The sequence below is a fragment of the Bacillus rossius genome, chromosome 1 (genome assembly GCF_032445375.1).
Source record: "Bacillus rossius redtenbacheri isolate Brsri chromosome 1, Brsri_v3, whole genome shotgun sequence".
In the NCBI taxonomy this organism is placed as follows: Eukaryota; Metazoa; Arthropoda; class Insecta; order Phasmatodea; family Bacillidae; genus Bacillus; species Bacillus rossius.
Window position 1 is genome coordinate 368,177,931 of NC_086330.1, and position 14,815 is coordinate 368,192,745.

The window sequence follows — 14,815 nt, forward strand, 5'->3', positions numbered from 1 at the left end:
CAAGGCTGCGGCGGTCAGCGAGGTGTATGAGAGGGTGTGTAGGGACTTGGGAGCCATGTTGGTAGATAGCAGGAAATGGGTGGGGCAGGACTGTGTGGGCAGGGATCAGGTTCACCTAACAGAGAGGGGAAAATGGATGCTAGGAGACCTGCTAGGAAGGGAGACTTCTGGCCATTTGGAAAGGGCAAGGTTTGAGCAGCAGGGAAGAAGATAGCAACTAGATAGTGAGGAAGGTGGAGAGAAGGGGGGTGATTGTGAATATAGTGCTGATAGCAATGCTAGGGAGGAGGTGACAGCTAAAGTCAACAAAACTCAGATTGGTTGGACGGGGAGCGAGGAAGGAGGAAAGAGGGGGGTGGAGTTGGATAGGGCTGCAAGAGTGCTGGAAATCGGGGTTCTAAGGGGAAGGGGCACTCGTATCAGGGCGGAAGGGACAGAGGCGCAAGGGGGAAAATGCCAATATGTAAAAGTCGCAGTTATAAACTGTAGAAGTATATATAAGAAGGTGGAGAAGTTCTGGGGCAGGGTGGAAGCCTATGGGGCGGATATCATTGTAGCGGTGGAGACATGGTTGGACGAGGAAATTAGAGATGGGGAACTGAAGAGAGCACACTTTGAAATATTTAGAAGGGACAGAAACAGGAATGGAGGAGGGGTAATGGTGTGCATGCGAGAGGGACTCTGTGGTAGGGTTGTATGGGTTGGGGGGAGAGCGGAGTTATTGGAGATGCAGTTCCAGGTAGGAGAGAAAAATGTACGGCTGATTGCGGTGTACCGGCCACCAGGGCAAGGGGATGAAGCCATACGGGAGGTGCAGGACAGGTTGGACATGCTAGGGGAAGGCAAGTGGGTGATAGTGGCGGGGGATCTGAACATGCCAGGGGTGGCATGGGAAAAGGGGCCAGAGGGGATGGGGTCAAGGGAACAGAGATGGGCATCTCAACTGGCAAACAGAGGACTGGAGCAGGTGGTGACTGAAAGCACCAGAAAAGGTGCCAGGAGAGGAGAGCAGGATGACGGGAACCTGTTGGATGTGGTACTTGTGAGACCAATGGAGGCGGTCAGGGGAAGTGTGGTAATGGAGGGCATCAGTGACCACAGGATCCCAGTAGTGGAGTTAGACGTGGGCTGGAGGGAGAAAAGGGGAAGGAGGGGAAACGTGGTAAACTGTTGGGGTAAGGCTGATAGAGTGGGGGCAGAGGCATTCCTGAAGGGGGAATACAGTAGATGGGTAGATATAGAGGACCTCGAAGGTAGATGGGCTGCCTTAAGAAATATTCTGCTGCAGATGGCTACACGTTTTGTACCTCAGAGGAGGGTAGGCCAAGGAGGTGACCCTCCCTACTATGGAAGGGAGTTGAAAGTGTTGAAAAGGAAATGTAGGAGGCTGCATGCGAGGGCAAGGAAGCTTGGGGGAGAGGAGATAGAGGCGGAAATGAAGGCGCTTGGGAAGGAACTAGGGAGGAAATCGCGGGAAGCAAGGGATGCTTACATGGAACAGCTGATGGGGGAAGGGGGGACGGTAAATGGGACGGAGCTCTACAGATACATAAAAAGAGTGAAGGGTGAGGAGGGAATAGGGGTTCTCAGTGGAGGAGGGGGGGAAGGAATATACAGAGGACAGGGAAAAGGCAGACTTACTGCAGGAGCAATATCTGGCAGTATTTACAAAGGGGGAGGCATGGGAGGGTAAAGAGGACGACAGTTTAATGGGCAGGAAGGCCTTTGAGCTGCGACTGACAGATGTAATTAAGGTGATCAGGAGGTTGAAAGGGAGAAAGGCAGCTGGGCCAGATGGTATAGGGAATAGTCATTTGAAGTTGGGTGATAGGGAGATTGGGAAGTACCTGTTGGAGGTTTTCAAGCAGTCTCTGGAGGAGGGGAAACTACCAATGGAATGGAAGGAGGCAGTGGTAGTTCCCATCTACAAAGGGGGAAATGATAAGGCGGAGCCAGGAAGTTACAGGCCGGTCAGTTTGACGTCCTGTGTAGGAAAAGTGATGGAGAGGTTGGTAGGAAGGTACGTAAAGGGGGAAATGGAAGATCTGGGGTGGGTGGATAACAGGCAGCATGGATTCAGGATGGGGTTTTCATGCGAGACCCAGATGGCTGGGCTGTTGGAAGACCTGGTGGAAGCGGTGGACGGGGGGAAGCAGATAGATGCAATCTTTATAGATTTTGAAAAGGTGTTTGATAAGGTCCCCCATAGGAGGTTAATGGAAAAGGTTGAGTTGCTGGTGAGGGATGGAAGGGTGGTAAACTGGGTGGGTGATTTCCTGAGGAATAGAAGACAAAGAGTGAGAGTGGGCGAGGAAAGCTCCGAGGAGGGGGAAGTGACGTCGGGGGTGCCACAGGGGAGTCTGCTGGGGCCTCTGTTGTTCACAATTATGATAAACGATCTGGGGGAGGGCATGAAAGCCAGATGGAGGCTATTTGCAGATGACTGTGTAGTGTATGAGGTTGTGGGGGAAGGGGGATGTTTAGCAGAGGACTTGATAAGGTTGGAGCAATGGACGGAGAAAAATGGAATGTCCTTGAATGTTGGTAAGACAAAAGTTGTCAGATTTACAAAGAGGAGGAAAGTCACACGAAATGTATATTACTGGAAGGGGCAGGAGATAAGAGAGGCAGCAGGATATAAGTACCTGGGGGTGACACTGAAAAATGACCTAGGATGGGCGGAGCACATAGAGGGGGTGGTCAGGAGGGGAAGGCAGGCGCTGGGGTTGCTTGGTAGGACCCTGCAGGGAGCTGGGAGGAGGACAAAGGAGAAGGCATACTCCACATTGGTCAGGCCAATGTTGGAGTATGCGGCGGCGGTCTGGGACCCCTACCTGGTGACTGAGGTGAAGGAGCTGGAAGGGGTACAGCGCAGAGCGGCTAGGTGGGTGATGGGAATGTGGAGAAGGAGGGAGGGGCAGGATGGGAAACTGCATAGCCCAACGGAAATGATTAAGGAGTTGGGGTGGGAAACGTTACAGAGGAGAAGAAGAGTGGAAAGGTTGGTCAGGATGTTCAAGGTGCTGAAGGGGGAAGGGGGATGGGGGCAATTGGGAAGCAAAGTACATAGAGGGGAGTACAGAGGACGAAGAGACCACAGATGTAAGCTCCAGAGGGTGTGGAGGCGGACAGAGAGAGGGCGGAACACCTTCCTGGTGAGGACGGGGAGGGAGTGGAATGGGCTGGGGGAGGAAATGGTGGAGGTCAGGGATGGGAGGGAGCTGAGGAGAAAGCTGATGGAGGGGGGGGGGAGAGGGGAGTGAGTGGGAGTTCCTGCCACCGGGTGAAAGCCCAATTGCAGGTTAATAAGTAATAATAATAATAAAACTGACAGATAAACTATGAAAGTTAGGTTAGTTCTTTATAAAAGGCCATGGCTGATTGTTTCAAAAATATTCTGTGTGTTGTCTATTATAAGTTTTATATCCTAATTTCTTCGGTTTTTACGATAAGTACAGACAATAAAATTAATTAAAGAAAATGTTTAATATGTTAAATTTAGTTTAACAAGATTTGGTGAAATTTCAAGTGTTGACTCTTATATTGTGATACTCTATATCGTATCGTCCTTGATTGTGATTATTCTTTGGTCCAAATAACCGCCAATACAATCGTAACACATTCGATAGCTCGATAATTATGATGTAATCATAGTCTGTTTATTTGCGAAGTCCGTTAGAATTCCCGAATGAGGAAAATTTGACAACAATCAGAGGCAATGGCGGAGTCGGTTGTAGTTAGGTTTTCAAGTGAAAATATTGGTGCTCGAATTGAGGACGGTAGCAATAACGCAGTAGACGAGCTTGATGGTGAAACCAAGTCTTCTGCGTTTGGGATCTATCACACAGTTTGTATTGCGCTGTCAATCATTACTTACGTCGTTGATGTCGCATTAGATTGTTGGCTGGCAAATTTCTACCATGTCCACAGGCAAGGGGCGTATTTTGCGTTAACTGTAACGTTCATCGTGTTTTCTGCACTTGTTACAACAGCCTTTAGTATGAGATGGTAAGTATTGAATGGACTTGAATTATTGAATATGTTAGTGAACGACAGATGGTAGGGGAAGCATATGATGGGGAAAGAAAGTCCTGAGATTGGGACTGTGGCGTTAGATAATTGTTCTTATTGCGTATCCAGTTTATAGTAAAGTTAAATAATTTTCAAAATCAAATATATTTAGGTGATGGTACAGTTCCTTATCACAAACACATTGAACTGCTTATTTTATTTTAATATTTTATGTTGTAATACAATTGGATATGTTTCACGGAACAATTGCCAAGTCTCCCTCATCCCCAGTACTTCATAAAACATGCAATATTCTAACCATGTAAAGCGGTATCTGCCCACTAAGTCATTAATCATTACTATGAACATCAGAGATCCCAGAATACTGCCTAGTGGGACCACCTGATGTCACAGTCTCAATCACAGGACTTTCTTTCCCCACCGTATGCTTCCCCCTATCTTGTCATTCAACATTTTCTGTAATTGTTTCTTATCACATATCCAATGTAATCCCTTGATCCTGATGGCATGACAGATAAAATTGAACCTTTGGTACGTGAACTTTCTATTTTAATTTAGTATGTCGAAATATCCTGGACATAAAAAAAAACTTGGTATCACAATACAAACAAATTATGTAAATTGGTGTACAATTTTTTTTCATTTGTATTCAACTTGCGGGTAATTATCGGACATCGAAGCTTTTTAGAATGGAAAGAAAATAATCTAGAAACATGGTTTTCGTATACTGCACGTCCCTAAAGGTAAGTATGTAGTTTAGTGGTATTTGCGAAAAAAATGTTAAAAATCCGAAAAATATTTTTATTCTATGCTCTTTAACTTCCTCTTTTCATTAAACCCATCAGAGATTATAAATTTCAAATACTTTAGGAGATATTGCCGTTCTTATTTTGCAATAGAAGACCTGTGCAATCATTTGACCGAAGCCATTTTTTTATTTTTCCGTGTGTTCGTGAATGCCTAATTATTAAAATGGTCAATTAGGTTAGGTCAGTTACATTATAAATACTTTCAAACTAAGCGGACATTAAAAATAATGTAAATTAATTTTAATGGTTGTTTAGTTTTAAAGTATTTATAATGTAACTGACCTGACCAAACAAACAGGGGCAAGTAATGCACAGTAGGAACTCACGTAATTTTTTTATTTATTACTTGCGCAACAATATCCAAATAACAAATGAAACATTAAAATTTTAAATGTTAAAAACTCACCTAAGTTAGAGGCGGGTACAATTCCTTTGCCATTAGTAGAAAATGATGTAGTCGTTCACCTACGTCGCGGAAAAAAAAATTCATACTCGTAAACAAGAAACAATGTTGAACACCGCATGAATGCACAGGTATTTGGAATTTCTTATCTCCGCCTGGTTTAATGAAAAGAGGAAGTTAAAGAGCATAGAATAAAAGCATTATCAGAATTTTTGAATTTTTTTTAACAAATATTGTCCAGCTATGAAAATTAAAAAATTTGATATCTCCTAAAGTATTTGGAATTTCGTATCTACGCCAGGTTTAATGAAGAGAGGAAGTTAAAGAGCATAGAATAAAAGTATTTTCGGATTTTTAACATTTTTTCCGCAAGTACTGCTAAACTACATATGTACCTCGCTAAATTTACCCTGGAGGGATGGTTACTTAATTCTTAATAGTTTGTGAAAAATGATAGTTTATAGCGTATATCACTATACCAGCATCGGATGTCGTGGCTTTGTGGAACGTAATGTAAATACAAATGGAAAAAGTTTTTCAAGTACTAGAGATGTCCCTTAATTTACCCTGAAAACGTGGTTTCTTAATTCCTACTGGTTCGTGAAAAATAACAGTTTAAAGCTTACATTACAATACCTGTGTTATCACACTGCCGTTGACAGTCATTGTTTACCTGCGATCGTGTGTATCTTTAATCAGCACAACTGTAGCCAACTATGAGGATAAAAAATACGCTAATTATTCTGTTTCATATATTGGTTTAACCTTGATCCCAATGACATGATCCTGTTGGCTTGATCCTGTGGTACATGATGCTTGCTGTTTTAGTTCATTACGTCAGAAGATCCTGTAGTACATAAAAAAAATATTGTCATATAATAATGAATTATGAACGTAAGTTGAATAAAAAGGATATTTTTCAACCTTCAATCATAATTCTCTCTTATTTTGCAATTTATTTTCTGTGCAAGATCTTCCAACGTACTTGCTGTAATTCCCATATAATATGGATAATATCACATTAATTTGAATATATTATATCTCTTAAAAGTAATACCAGAATATTTTGTCTGAACAAGTTTCTGATACGACCAACCATAACTGCAAGGGGTTGAAAAATCAAGGGTTGGAGGACAAAAAAATCGTTACCTACTCCCTTCATAGTCACATCAAAATCCTACAAATTTTGTATTAATCTTATAATTTTTATCTAAAACTTTTGTTTGAAACAATTTTTGATTAGATGAACAATTCCTGTAAGGGGTTTAAAAATAAGGGGTAGAATTAAAAAAAAAAAAAAATTGTATTTTCCTTAGTAGATACGCTATCAATTCCATTCTAATTGTTTGTAAATCTTGTAATTTATTTTGACTTGCTAAAAATTTATAACTCTGCTTATTTGTAATTTAAAGTATGCATGTTTTTTGCTGGAATATATTTTTTAAGATTTTATAGTATTTTAATTTAGTTTTTGGTGTGCCACCACAGTAGGGACAGGCGTACCAGAATCTGTACAGTAGTGTGTACGTGGGGTCTTAGGCAAGCATTCCGGTGTGCTTGATGGGACGCGTGAGTGATGCGCACTGTGCGGCAGATAAGGACTTTATCATGAGACTTGAGAGTGAACACACGTCCGTGAGTGGCGTGCTGTGGACTGGTCTCATAGTGCAGGTCTTCTGCACGGCCACGAGAGCTGGCTCGATCGCTTGGACGCTGGCTGCGCCTCCGTGCTGAGTAAAGTGAGATCGGTCCAGCATTTGTTTGTTCGCCGTAACAGATCACTCGTTTCCAGTTTGCGAGTGCCGAGACACGGAACTGGCTTTGTTCGCTGTGGCGCGCATTGTTATTAGAAACCAGTTCAGTACGTTTAGCATTTCAACAGCTTGCATAAACTTTTATAGTAATTTGGAACTCACATTGTCCTCCACGAGACAGTTTGTGGCTGGCAGCACGAGGCATTGCGCGCTCAGTGTAAATAAGCCTCGCGCAACAAACTGGCTGCGCGCCGCGCCCGCAGTGTAATCGTTGCCGCGAGCTACTGTGTTTCTGAAGTGGGGAGGTGGGCTTTACACCAGGTGTGCTGCGCAAATACTCTTTTACAAAATTAAACTTTGGAAATTAATTTTCATTACGTGATTGCAGTTATGGCTTTGAACAGTACTGTTGGTGTCAAATCTGCAAGTTCAATAATTGTTTCAACTAGATACACTTTTGAAATCTTTTCGTTTATGAGTCGTCCAGAGATGCAAATTGTACAGATGTAAAAATAGGTAGATTGGTGACACATCCAAATCAAAGAACATTTGTAATTTTTGTCAAATGCACACCTGAACATAAGTATTGCCATATTTTAAAATATATAATATATATCTTTATATATATATTTCTTGTGTGCATGTGTATGTCACTGAACTCCTCCTAGACGGCTGGACCGATTTTGATGAAATTTTTTGTGCGAGTTCACGGGGATTCGAGGATGGTTTGGATTCACAATTGGATATTTTATCTTGATTCTGAGTTTAGAAAAAAACTAAAAAAAACAGGCTTTAAAAGCAAAAAAACTAAGCATTGTTGATAATTAGCCTCCATGGCAACGGGCTTTTGCATTGTTGTTGCCTTCTGCGTAAACATGGAAAGGTTTTTGTTAACGGCAGTGGCGTGCCCAAGAGGAGGGGTATGTATAATGAGAAAATACAAAATGTCCAGCGTAGAAATACTTACAGCCATATGTACATTTGGGCAGGACAATGTCTGTCGGGTCCGCTAGAAAGATATATAGAGATATATATGTAGAAAGATATATAGAGATAGAGATATAAATAGAAAGATAGAGTTATAGAGATATACATAGAGAGATAGAGAATTAGAGAGATAAAGAGAGATGCTTAGTATACATTTAAAAAATTACAAAAAAAAAATTGATTGAGGCATTTCAACGCATGCCGGGCATTATCTAGTATAATATATAATACAATAGAAAGTCATGTGCACTTATTTTCTCTGAAAGGGCTGGACTGTATCCTCTGTTACATTTGTCCCCAATTTACTCTGCAGTTTTGCTACATTTATTTATGTTTAGTAATTTTGAATTTTGGCCGTTAGTTAACGTAATTTTGTGTCGTATCCCTGGAGGTTGGAAGGGGACAGGGGCTAAAACCTAACATAAGCCTATTTACAAATGTGTAACCAATGTTGTTGATGTTTGTCATGATGTTTTGTTTTGTGTAACTGTGCACACTTGTTGTCAATTGTTTGTTTTCCAGGTACATCATGGACGCAGATGAGCCTTCGCTCCCCAAGCCCCCGCTGTGGAAGTGGGTCCTGAGAATAATATTACTGATGCTGCAGTTGGCACCCCTACTAAGGTAGGATACTGCACACCCTGCGTTGAGTGACATTTGTCATTTACATTAGTCAGCACGGTACTCCACAACAAGCATGTGTTCTGTCACTCGGGAAGCAGTCCTTCATACATCTGAATATGTAATTTTTATTTGGGCAAAGGAAGATTCTGGTATTTGATTTAATTGATGTTGCTGTAGAATTTGCAATGGGATTTTTGTATACCTGTGTGTTTGAACTGGATTTTTGTTTCAACAGTGGTAAAAAAATTTTTTTGATGAATTTGTTATTGTTGCAAATAAATCGTCTTGTTGAGTCTAGCGTATTTAATATGAACGGAATTGTGACCTTAAAAAATGGCGGACACACATCCATACATAGTGCTTTCGTAAACATGGTAAACACGTTGTATCCTTGCGAGTACTGAAAGACTCGCTCACATATTTTTTTTTTTAGAATTTTTTTTTGGGAATAATTAATAAATATGCATGAAATTTCAAACAACGTGACCCCTTTTTACTCTGTTGCAGTATGAGTGTTTTTATAAACCAATTGTCACTGTTAGATTTCAAATGTTGTCAAGCCCAAAACGTGTGTGCACGCTGGCCACAGGGAGAAGGCTCATTGTCGTAGCGGGGGTTTCCCGATATCATCCAGCGCGATGACGAGGGGCGGTGCGGCGTGCGCAGGTACTGCGACACGCTGTCGTACGGCCTGCAGAGCGCGGCGGCGGGGCGCATGGGCGACAGGAAGCGGCAGCAGAAGCTGTACCGCAAGATGCTGGACGAGGACTCCGACGCGGCGCTGCTGCGGCTGTTCCACTGCTTCCTGCACGCGGCGCCCCAGGCCGTGCTGCAGCTCATGATCCTCATCTTCCACGCCAACCAGCAGAGGGCGTCGTCCCTGCAAGGTCCGTCCTCGCCGCTCGCCGACTGCACTCTCTCTGAAACTGATCGGAGGGCCTGACCAGTAGCGGATCCAGAGGGGGGGCCTCAGGGGCTCAAGCCCCCTCCAAAAGCATCTGGGTCCACTATTGTTTTAGTGTTTGCCTCGATAAAGCCTAGCCTCAGCTGGGTCAAGCCCCTCCCAAACCAAAATCCTGGATCCGCCAGTGGGCCTGACACATATAAATTAATATTACTTATCTTGCAAAAAAAAATTTTTGATGTTCTATTCTGTACAGTAACCAATAAATTTAGTATGATGCACGAGGATAAACAAAATATTAATTGTTTTGAAAATATTATTTAATATTTCCAAAAGTAATAATCCAATACATTTAAGAATAATAACAATGAGACATTTAATAAATTACAAAACTATAAATAATGTCTTTCTATATTTTTGTAAGACTGTCATGTCTTCCAAATAGTGTTTGCTGATACAGGTATCCCTCACTTAGCTCGACTAATTCGTTTCTAAAAATGCTCACGTTATTTGAAATAGCGTATTCTGAAGTATTAGTTTCCATAAATAGCAATGCTAATTTATTTAATGTGTTCCAAAATTTGTGTAGGAAAATATACTTTACGTAATATAAATGCGTTGAATAACACTCAATGATAAATATGTCACACTATTAATCTTTATATGCCTCCTGTCGCACTTTGTATGTCCTTAAATTTTCTTTAATTGTATAAGGGCTCTTAAGTCCTTAAATTGCATTAAGAATCTTTAAAATCTTGTTAATAGACAGCTTGAAAGTAATATATAAATGCAAGTATGGTAATGGTTTTTTTTTTTTTTTTTTGTTCTTGCAGCAAAGAACGCTTTGCGTATGCCCAGTACATTTGGAGAATTTCGGGCCACGTGGTTCCATTCTATGTAAAAAAAAAATGGAGTTTGTTCTTTGCTTTATTGTGTACCACCTTTGAACTAAATACTTGTGTTTTACTGTCTTACGATCAAATTAAATGTTGGGGCTTGGGTCAGATCAGTGTTCCAGAGACGATTCTGGACAATTGTAAAGGGGATGAAGGGTTAATCTGTAAGAATGGAACAATAGAACAAATTTATTTTATGTGCATTAACTATTTAACAGTGTTTTTTCCTTAAAGGATTTTGTTGAAAGTTTTCTACCTCTTGAAAGTGGTGAAGTCGATGAATTTAGGTGTCCTTAAAAGCTCCTTAATTTTTTTTACCGCACAAGAGGGCACGAACGATTAGATGTGTCCACCAGCTGACGTGTGCCGCAGCCCTGCAAGGCTGGGCTGTGATCTGCTCCCTGCTGTCCGTGGCGTGGTCGCTCACGTCGTACCACCGCTCCGTGCGCTTCGCGCGGGACGACAAGGAGAAGCTGTCGTGGCAGGGGGCGCTCATGCAGTTCTGCTGGCACCTCATGAGCACGGGTGAGTGTCGGGCCGTACCGCACCGCTGACGAACGTTGCCCGTTGTCGTTGTCAGGGGGATTCCACGTCTTCACTGTCGTCAAACGTTTGACGGATGATTTTGCCTTTGCCACTGCCAGTAATTAATTTTATCATCATTGTCTCTCGGATTCATGTCAATGTTTTTGCACACCAGTCAAGAGCCAAACATGCTTTTATACGATGTGACATCACAGCTGTGGTGTTGTATTATTAATTCAGGAGTTGTCTTAGCAGTCAGTAGTTTCAAACTGTTGAGTTTAGCAAACAAAAAAAAAACCAACATTTTCGTGCCTGATGCAAAGGCTTGTTTCACGATCTCACCAATTACGGGCAACTACTCAAGAATGTTGGATAGGATAAATATGATTCCGGTTTGTTTGACAAATCTAGAATGCGAAACAATTACATGATCTAAAAGAATATGCTTTTGTTTCCGTGTTTTGAGGACACCTTTTCAATTCCTGTTTGTGTGGTGTGTTTCGCAAACCCAGCTGTTGTGTAACTTGATGTAAGTTTTTGGACATACGCCATTGCTAAGAACGTTTTCTGTTGAAGAAAATCTAAAAATTAATAAATTAAAGAAATAAATTAATAAAACCCAAAAAAAAAGACAAAAACACAAAATTAAGCAAAAAATTGCTGTTGTCAACAAGGGTATGAACACCACAACAAAACAAAGAAAAACAAAGAAAAGTGTACTAAGAGAACGAAAAAAAACCACAAATGATGACACAGAAATATTGAACCCAAAAATAATTCAGCACAATGGTTGAAACGAAACAAATACACGACAAAACGAAAAGACGAAACAAACAATAGTTTTCCGAAACAGAATAGAACGATAAAGAAACCCCACAAATGATGACAGCACAAAAATATTGAACCCAAAATAATTCAGCACAACAGTTGAAACGAGACAAAAACACGACAAGACGAAAAGACGAAACGAACCGCTATAGATTTACCAAAACAGAAACAACTTGTCTTTTTTGGGTTTTATTAATTTCTTTATTTTTTTATTTTTTTAGTTTTTGGTTTTTCTTCAACAGAAAACGTTCTTAGCAACGGCGTATGTCCAAAAGCTTACATCAAGTCATGCGCTCCCGTCGCACAAATCTTTCAATGATAACCCAGCTGTCGTGCAGTTAGTTGTGTCGCGACGAAGAGTGGGGGGCGTGTCGTCGCAGTGTCCCGGGTGCTGGCGCTGAGCCTGCTGGCGTCGCTGTTCCCCGCCTGGATGGGCGCGCTGTGCCTCGTGCACTGGGGCTTCATGTCGCTGTGGCTGGCCGTGGGGCGCCACCAGACGGCCGTGTGCACCAGCCGCTGCGAGGAGGTGCTGTTCAGCGCCGTGCTGGGGCTGGCCTACGTGCTGGCGTTCATCTCGCCGCGCGACGGGCCCACCCGCTACGCCTACCTCGCCTACTACCTCGTGTTCTTCCTGGAGAACACCGGCGCTCTGGTCGTCTGGTCAGTGCTTCCTCCAGTCCGCACGTTCCCGTCACAGAACCACACAGGCACGCCGTCTTGCTTCGTAGGGGAACTGTTTGTGTGTCCACGCGTACGCAAAGTCATTGCATGTTGAACACTACTTTTTTTTTAAATTTTTTTTTAATACTGTTGTTTATAAATTAATTTGATTGAAAAAAAATGTTTTGTGCTTCACGTTAGATCATGCATTGCTCAAACACCCATGTTTATGTTTCTCGTTCTGGTCTATGGTTAGAGAAGTTGTCATGAATATGGAAAATTGTCGGTAAATGATTATAATTTAATGAAAACTAATTAAGGGTGTTTGTCCCATTCATGGTCATTATGTTATATATTTACGTTCCACATGGTTAAAATTGCTGACGTTTTGTGTAGCAAAATGAAAAAAAATATATATACATAGCATACTTTTTGCATAATTAACTTCCAAAGATGCATTTTTAACATTTTTTGTGTAGTATAGATAAAGATAATTAAATGGAATATAAAAATGGAACTTTTCATTTTTAAAGTCAATAATTGTACTGGCTGCTATGTAATGTAGTTTAATACCTTTCAGAAAAAATATGAATTTACCTGGCTTTATAAAATCAAGTTTTTTTATGATTTTATAAGGCAAAAAAAAAAATTTTCTGGAAGAATTTTAAACCATATCACGCAATTGCCACCAGCATTCCTTCGTAGTTAATTATTCCTTTAGGTTCTCTTTATCCATACAGCACAAAAATGTTTAAAAATTAAAATTTGCTAGCATAATTATTTTAATTTTGTCAAAGTCCGGCCTCTAAAAAAAAAGTCAAAGTTTAACTGCGTTAAATTTGAAAATAAAATGCTGACCTGGAATGTGACCTACACCCGTAAGTCATGAACGTCGCTTGAATGTGTGGTTTCGGTGAAGTCGGGAAGCGTCGGGAATGTAGATGATCTCGAACTAGGCTGTGAAGCGACGGGGGACCGTGCCGGGCGGACAGCTGAGCCGCGCTCGTGCGTGCTGCCCGCAGGTGCGTGGCCAGCAGCTCCGTGCCCAACCCGTTCCTGTACTACGGTGCGGTGGTGGCGCAGGTGTCAGCGTTCCTGCTGGCGCTGGCGTTCATGCTGGCCTACTACCGCCACTTCCACCCCAGCGGCACCGCCACCTTCATCCGCAAGAGCGTGGACTTCTCGGAGCCGGAGCACGGCAAGCAGTGCTCCCCCTCCCTCTGAGCCCCGGCGAGCACGGCCTGCCGGGGTTCGTACCAGTTGTTGCCTTGCGGAGTTGCTCGGCTTCTGGGTTCCAGCCGCTTTCAAGGCGAATGTTTCACAAGACGTTTCCGGTCGACCTTGCGGTCGTCGTTTTCGCCTTTGACGGAAGCCGAGTAACGGTTGGTCGTGAGAGCCCGCAATCCGTATTAGTCTCTGCTTTTTTTTTTTCGCCTTCACTTTGCTAACACATGATTCAGCCCATTATCTTTGGTTACAAACTTCTTGATAACGGAAGTACTTGCTATTGTAACTAAATGTAGTCCCTTTTTTGCAGTGATCTGAAAAACGTGTTTTTTAACGTGAGAAATCCTGAAAAGATAGGTACTTCGTAATGAGATCCCGCTGTTCATTGATTATCGCTGGAGAAATGGATTTCTTCCTCCTCGCACAACTATCCCTTACAGCAATCTGTTGGCTGGGACCATAGAACCATCCTTCCCTAGAGCCTATTTTGTAAACTTAGCAGAGTATGAATTAGAGCCCAGAGGTAAGAAGAGCCTCCCTTTAATGTACGATGTTTTTATAAAGATAAGGGAAAAAAAAGTAAAAAATTAGCTTTTGGAATTTTGAATGTTTGATACAATTTCTTTTCCGTGAGTTAATAATTCAATAACAGATTATTCAGATCGTGATTCTGTCTACCCCTAGCTAGAACCTTACTGCAGCAACGTTTGAAAACCTTGCAAGAGCGACTGTTGCAACCAGGGACTAGGGATTTGTTCAGCTGGAGCATTAGCTGCCTGAAGTTACTCTGCTTTTTTTTTCTTCTGTGATTGGTGGTCGTTTTGTTTACGTGTTCTTGCCCTTTTAAATTCACTAACGTAATGAGTGTAGCAAAAAATAACTTTTTAATACTATTACTTGTAGTTTTACATGTGGATCTTTGTGCATTGTTTTAGTTACCTATTTTAAGTGCTACATACCTAGAATGCACTCCCACCGCCATACTTGTTACAGCAAGGTTCTGAGTTAGAAATGACCTGCACCAAACATGCTATATTTCATATAAATTGAGACATTCCCCTATTTAAAATTTTGCGGGTTTGCCCAGAAATATTAATGTTGTCCAGTTTTTGCTCAGTTTGATTATTTTTTGTGTCTGGCTGCATCGTCAGGAACTGAATAATCAT

The 14,815-nt window shown here is 41.9% G+C and overlaps 1 protein-coding gene across 1 annotated transcript; it reads left to right on the top strand.

Moving 5' to 3' along the window:
- The first annotated feature begins 3,632 nt into the window (after positions 1-3,632).
- On the top strand, positions 3,633-14,041 carry LOC134528409 (XK-related protein 4-like). The gene is made up of 6 exons (XM_063362009.1): positions 3,633-4,008; positions 8,508-8,609; positions 9,276-9,496; positions 10,782-10,934; positions 12,143-12,422; positions 13,445-14,041. The coding sequence occupies exons 1-6, from the start codon at positions 3,719-3,721 to the stop codon at positions 13,644-13,646; spliced, it is 1,248 nt and encodes a 415-aa protein (XP_063218079.1). The 5' UTR covers positions 3,633-3,718; the 3' UTR covers positions 13,647-14,041.
- Positions 14,042-14,815: the final 774 nt, after the last annotated feature.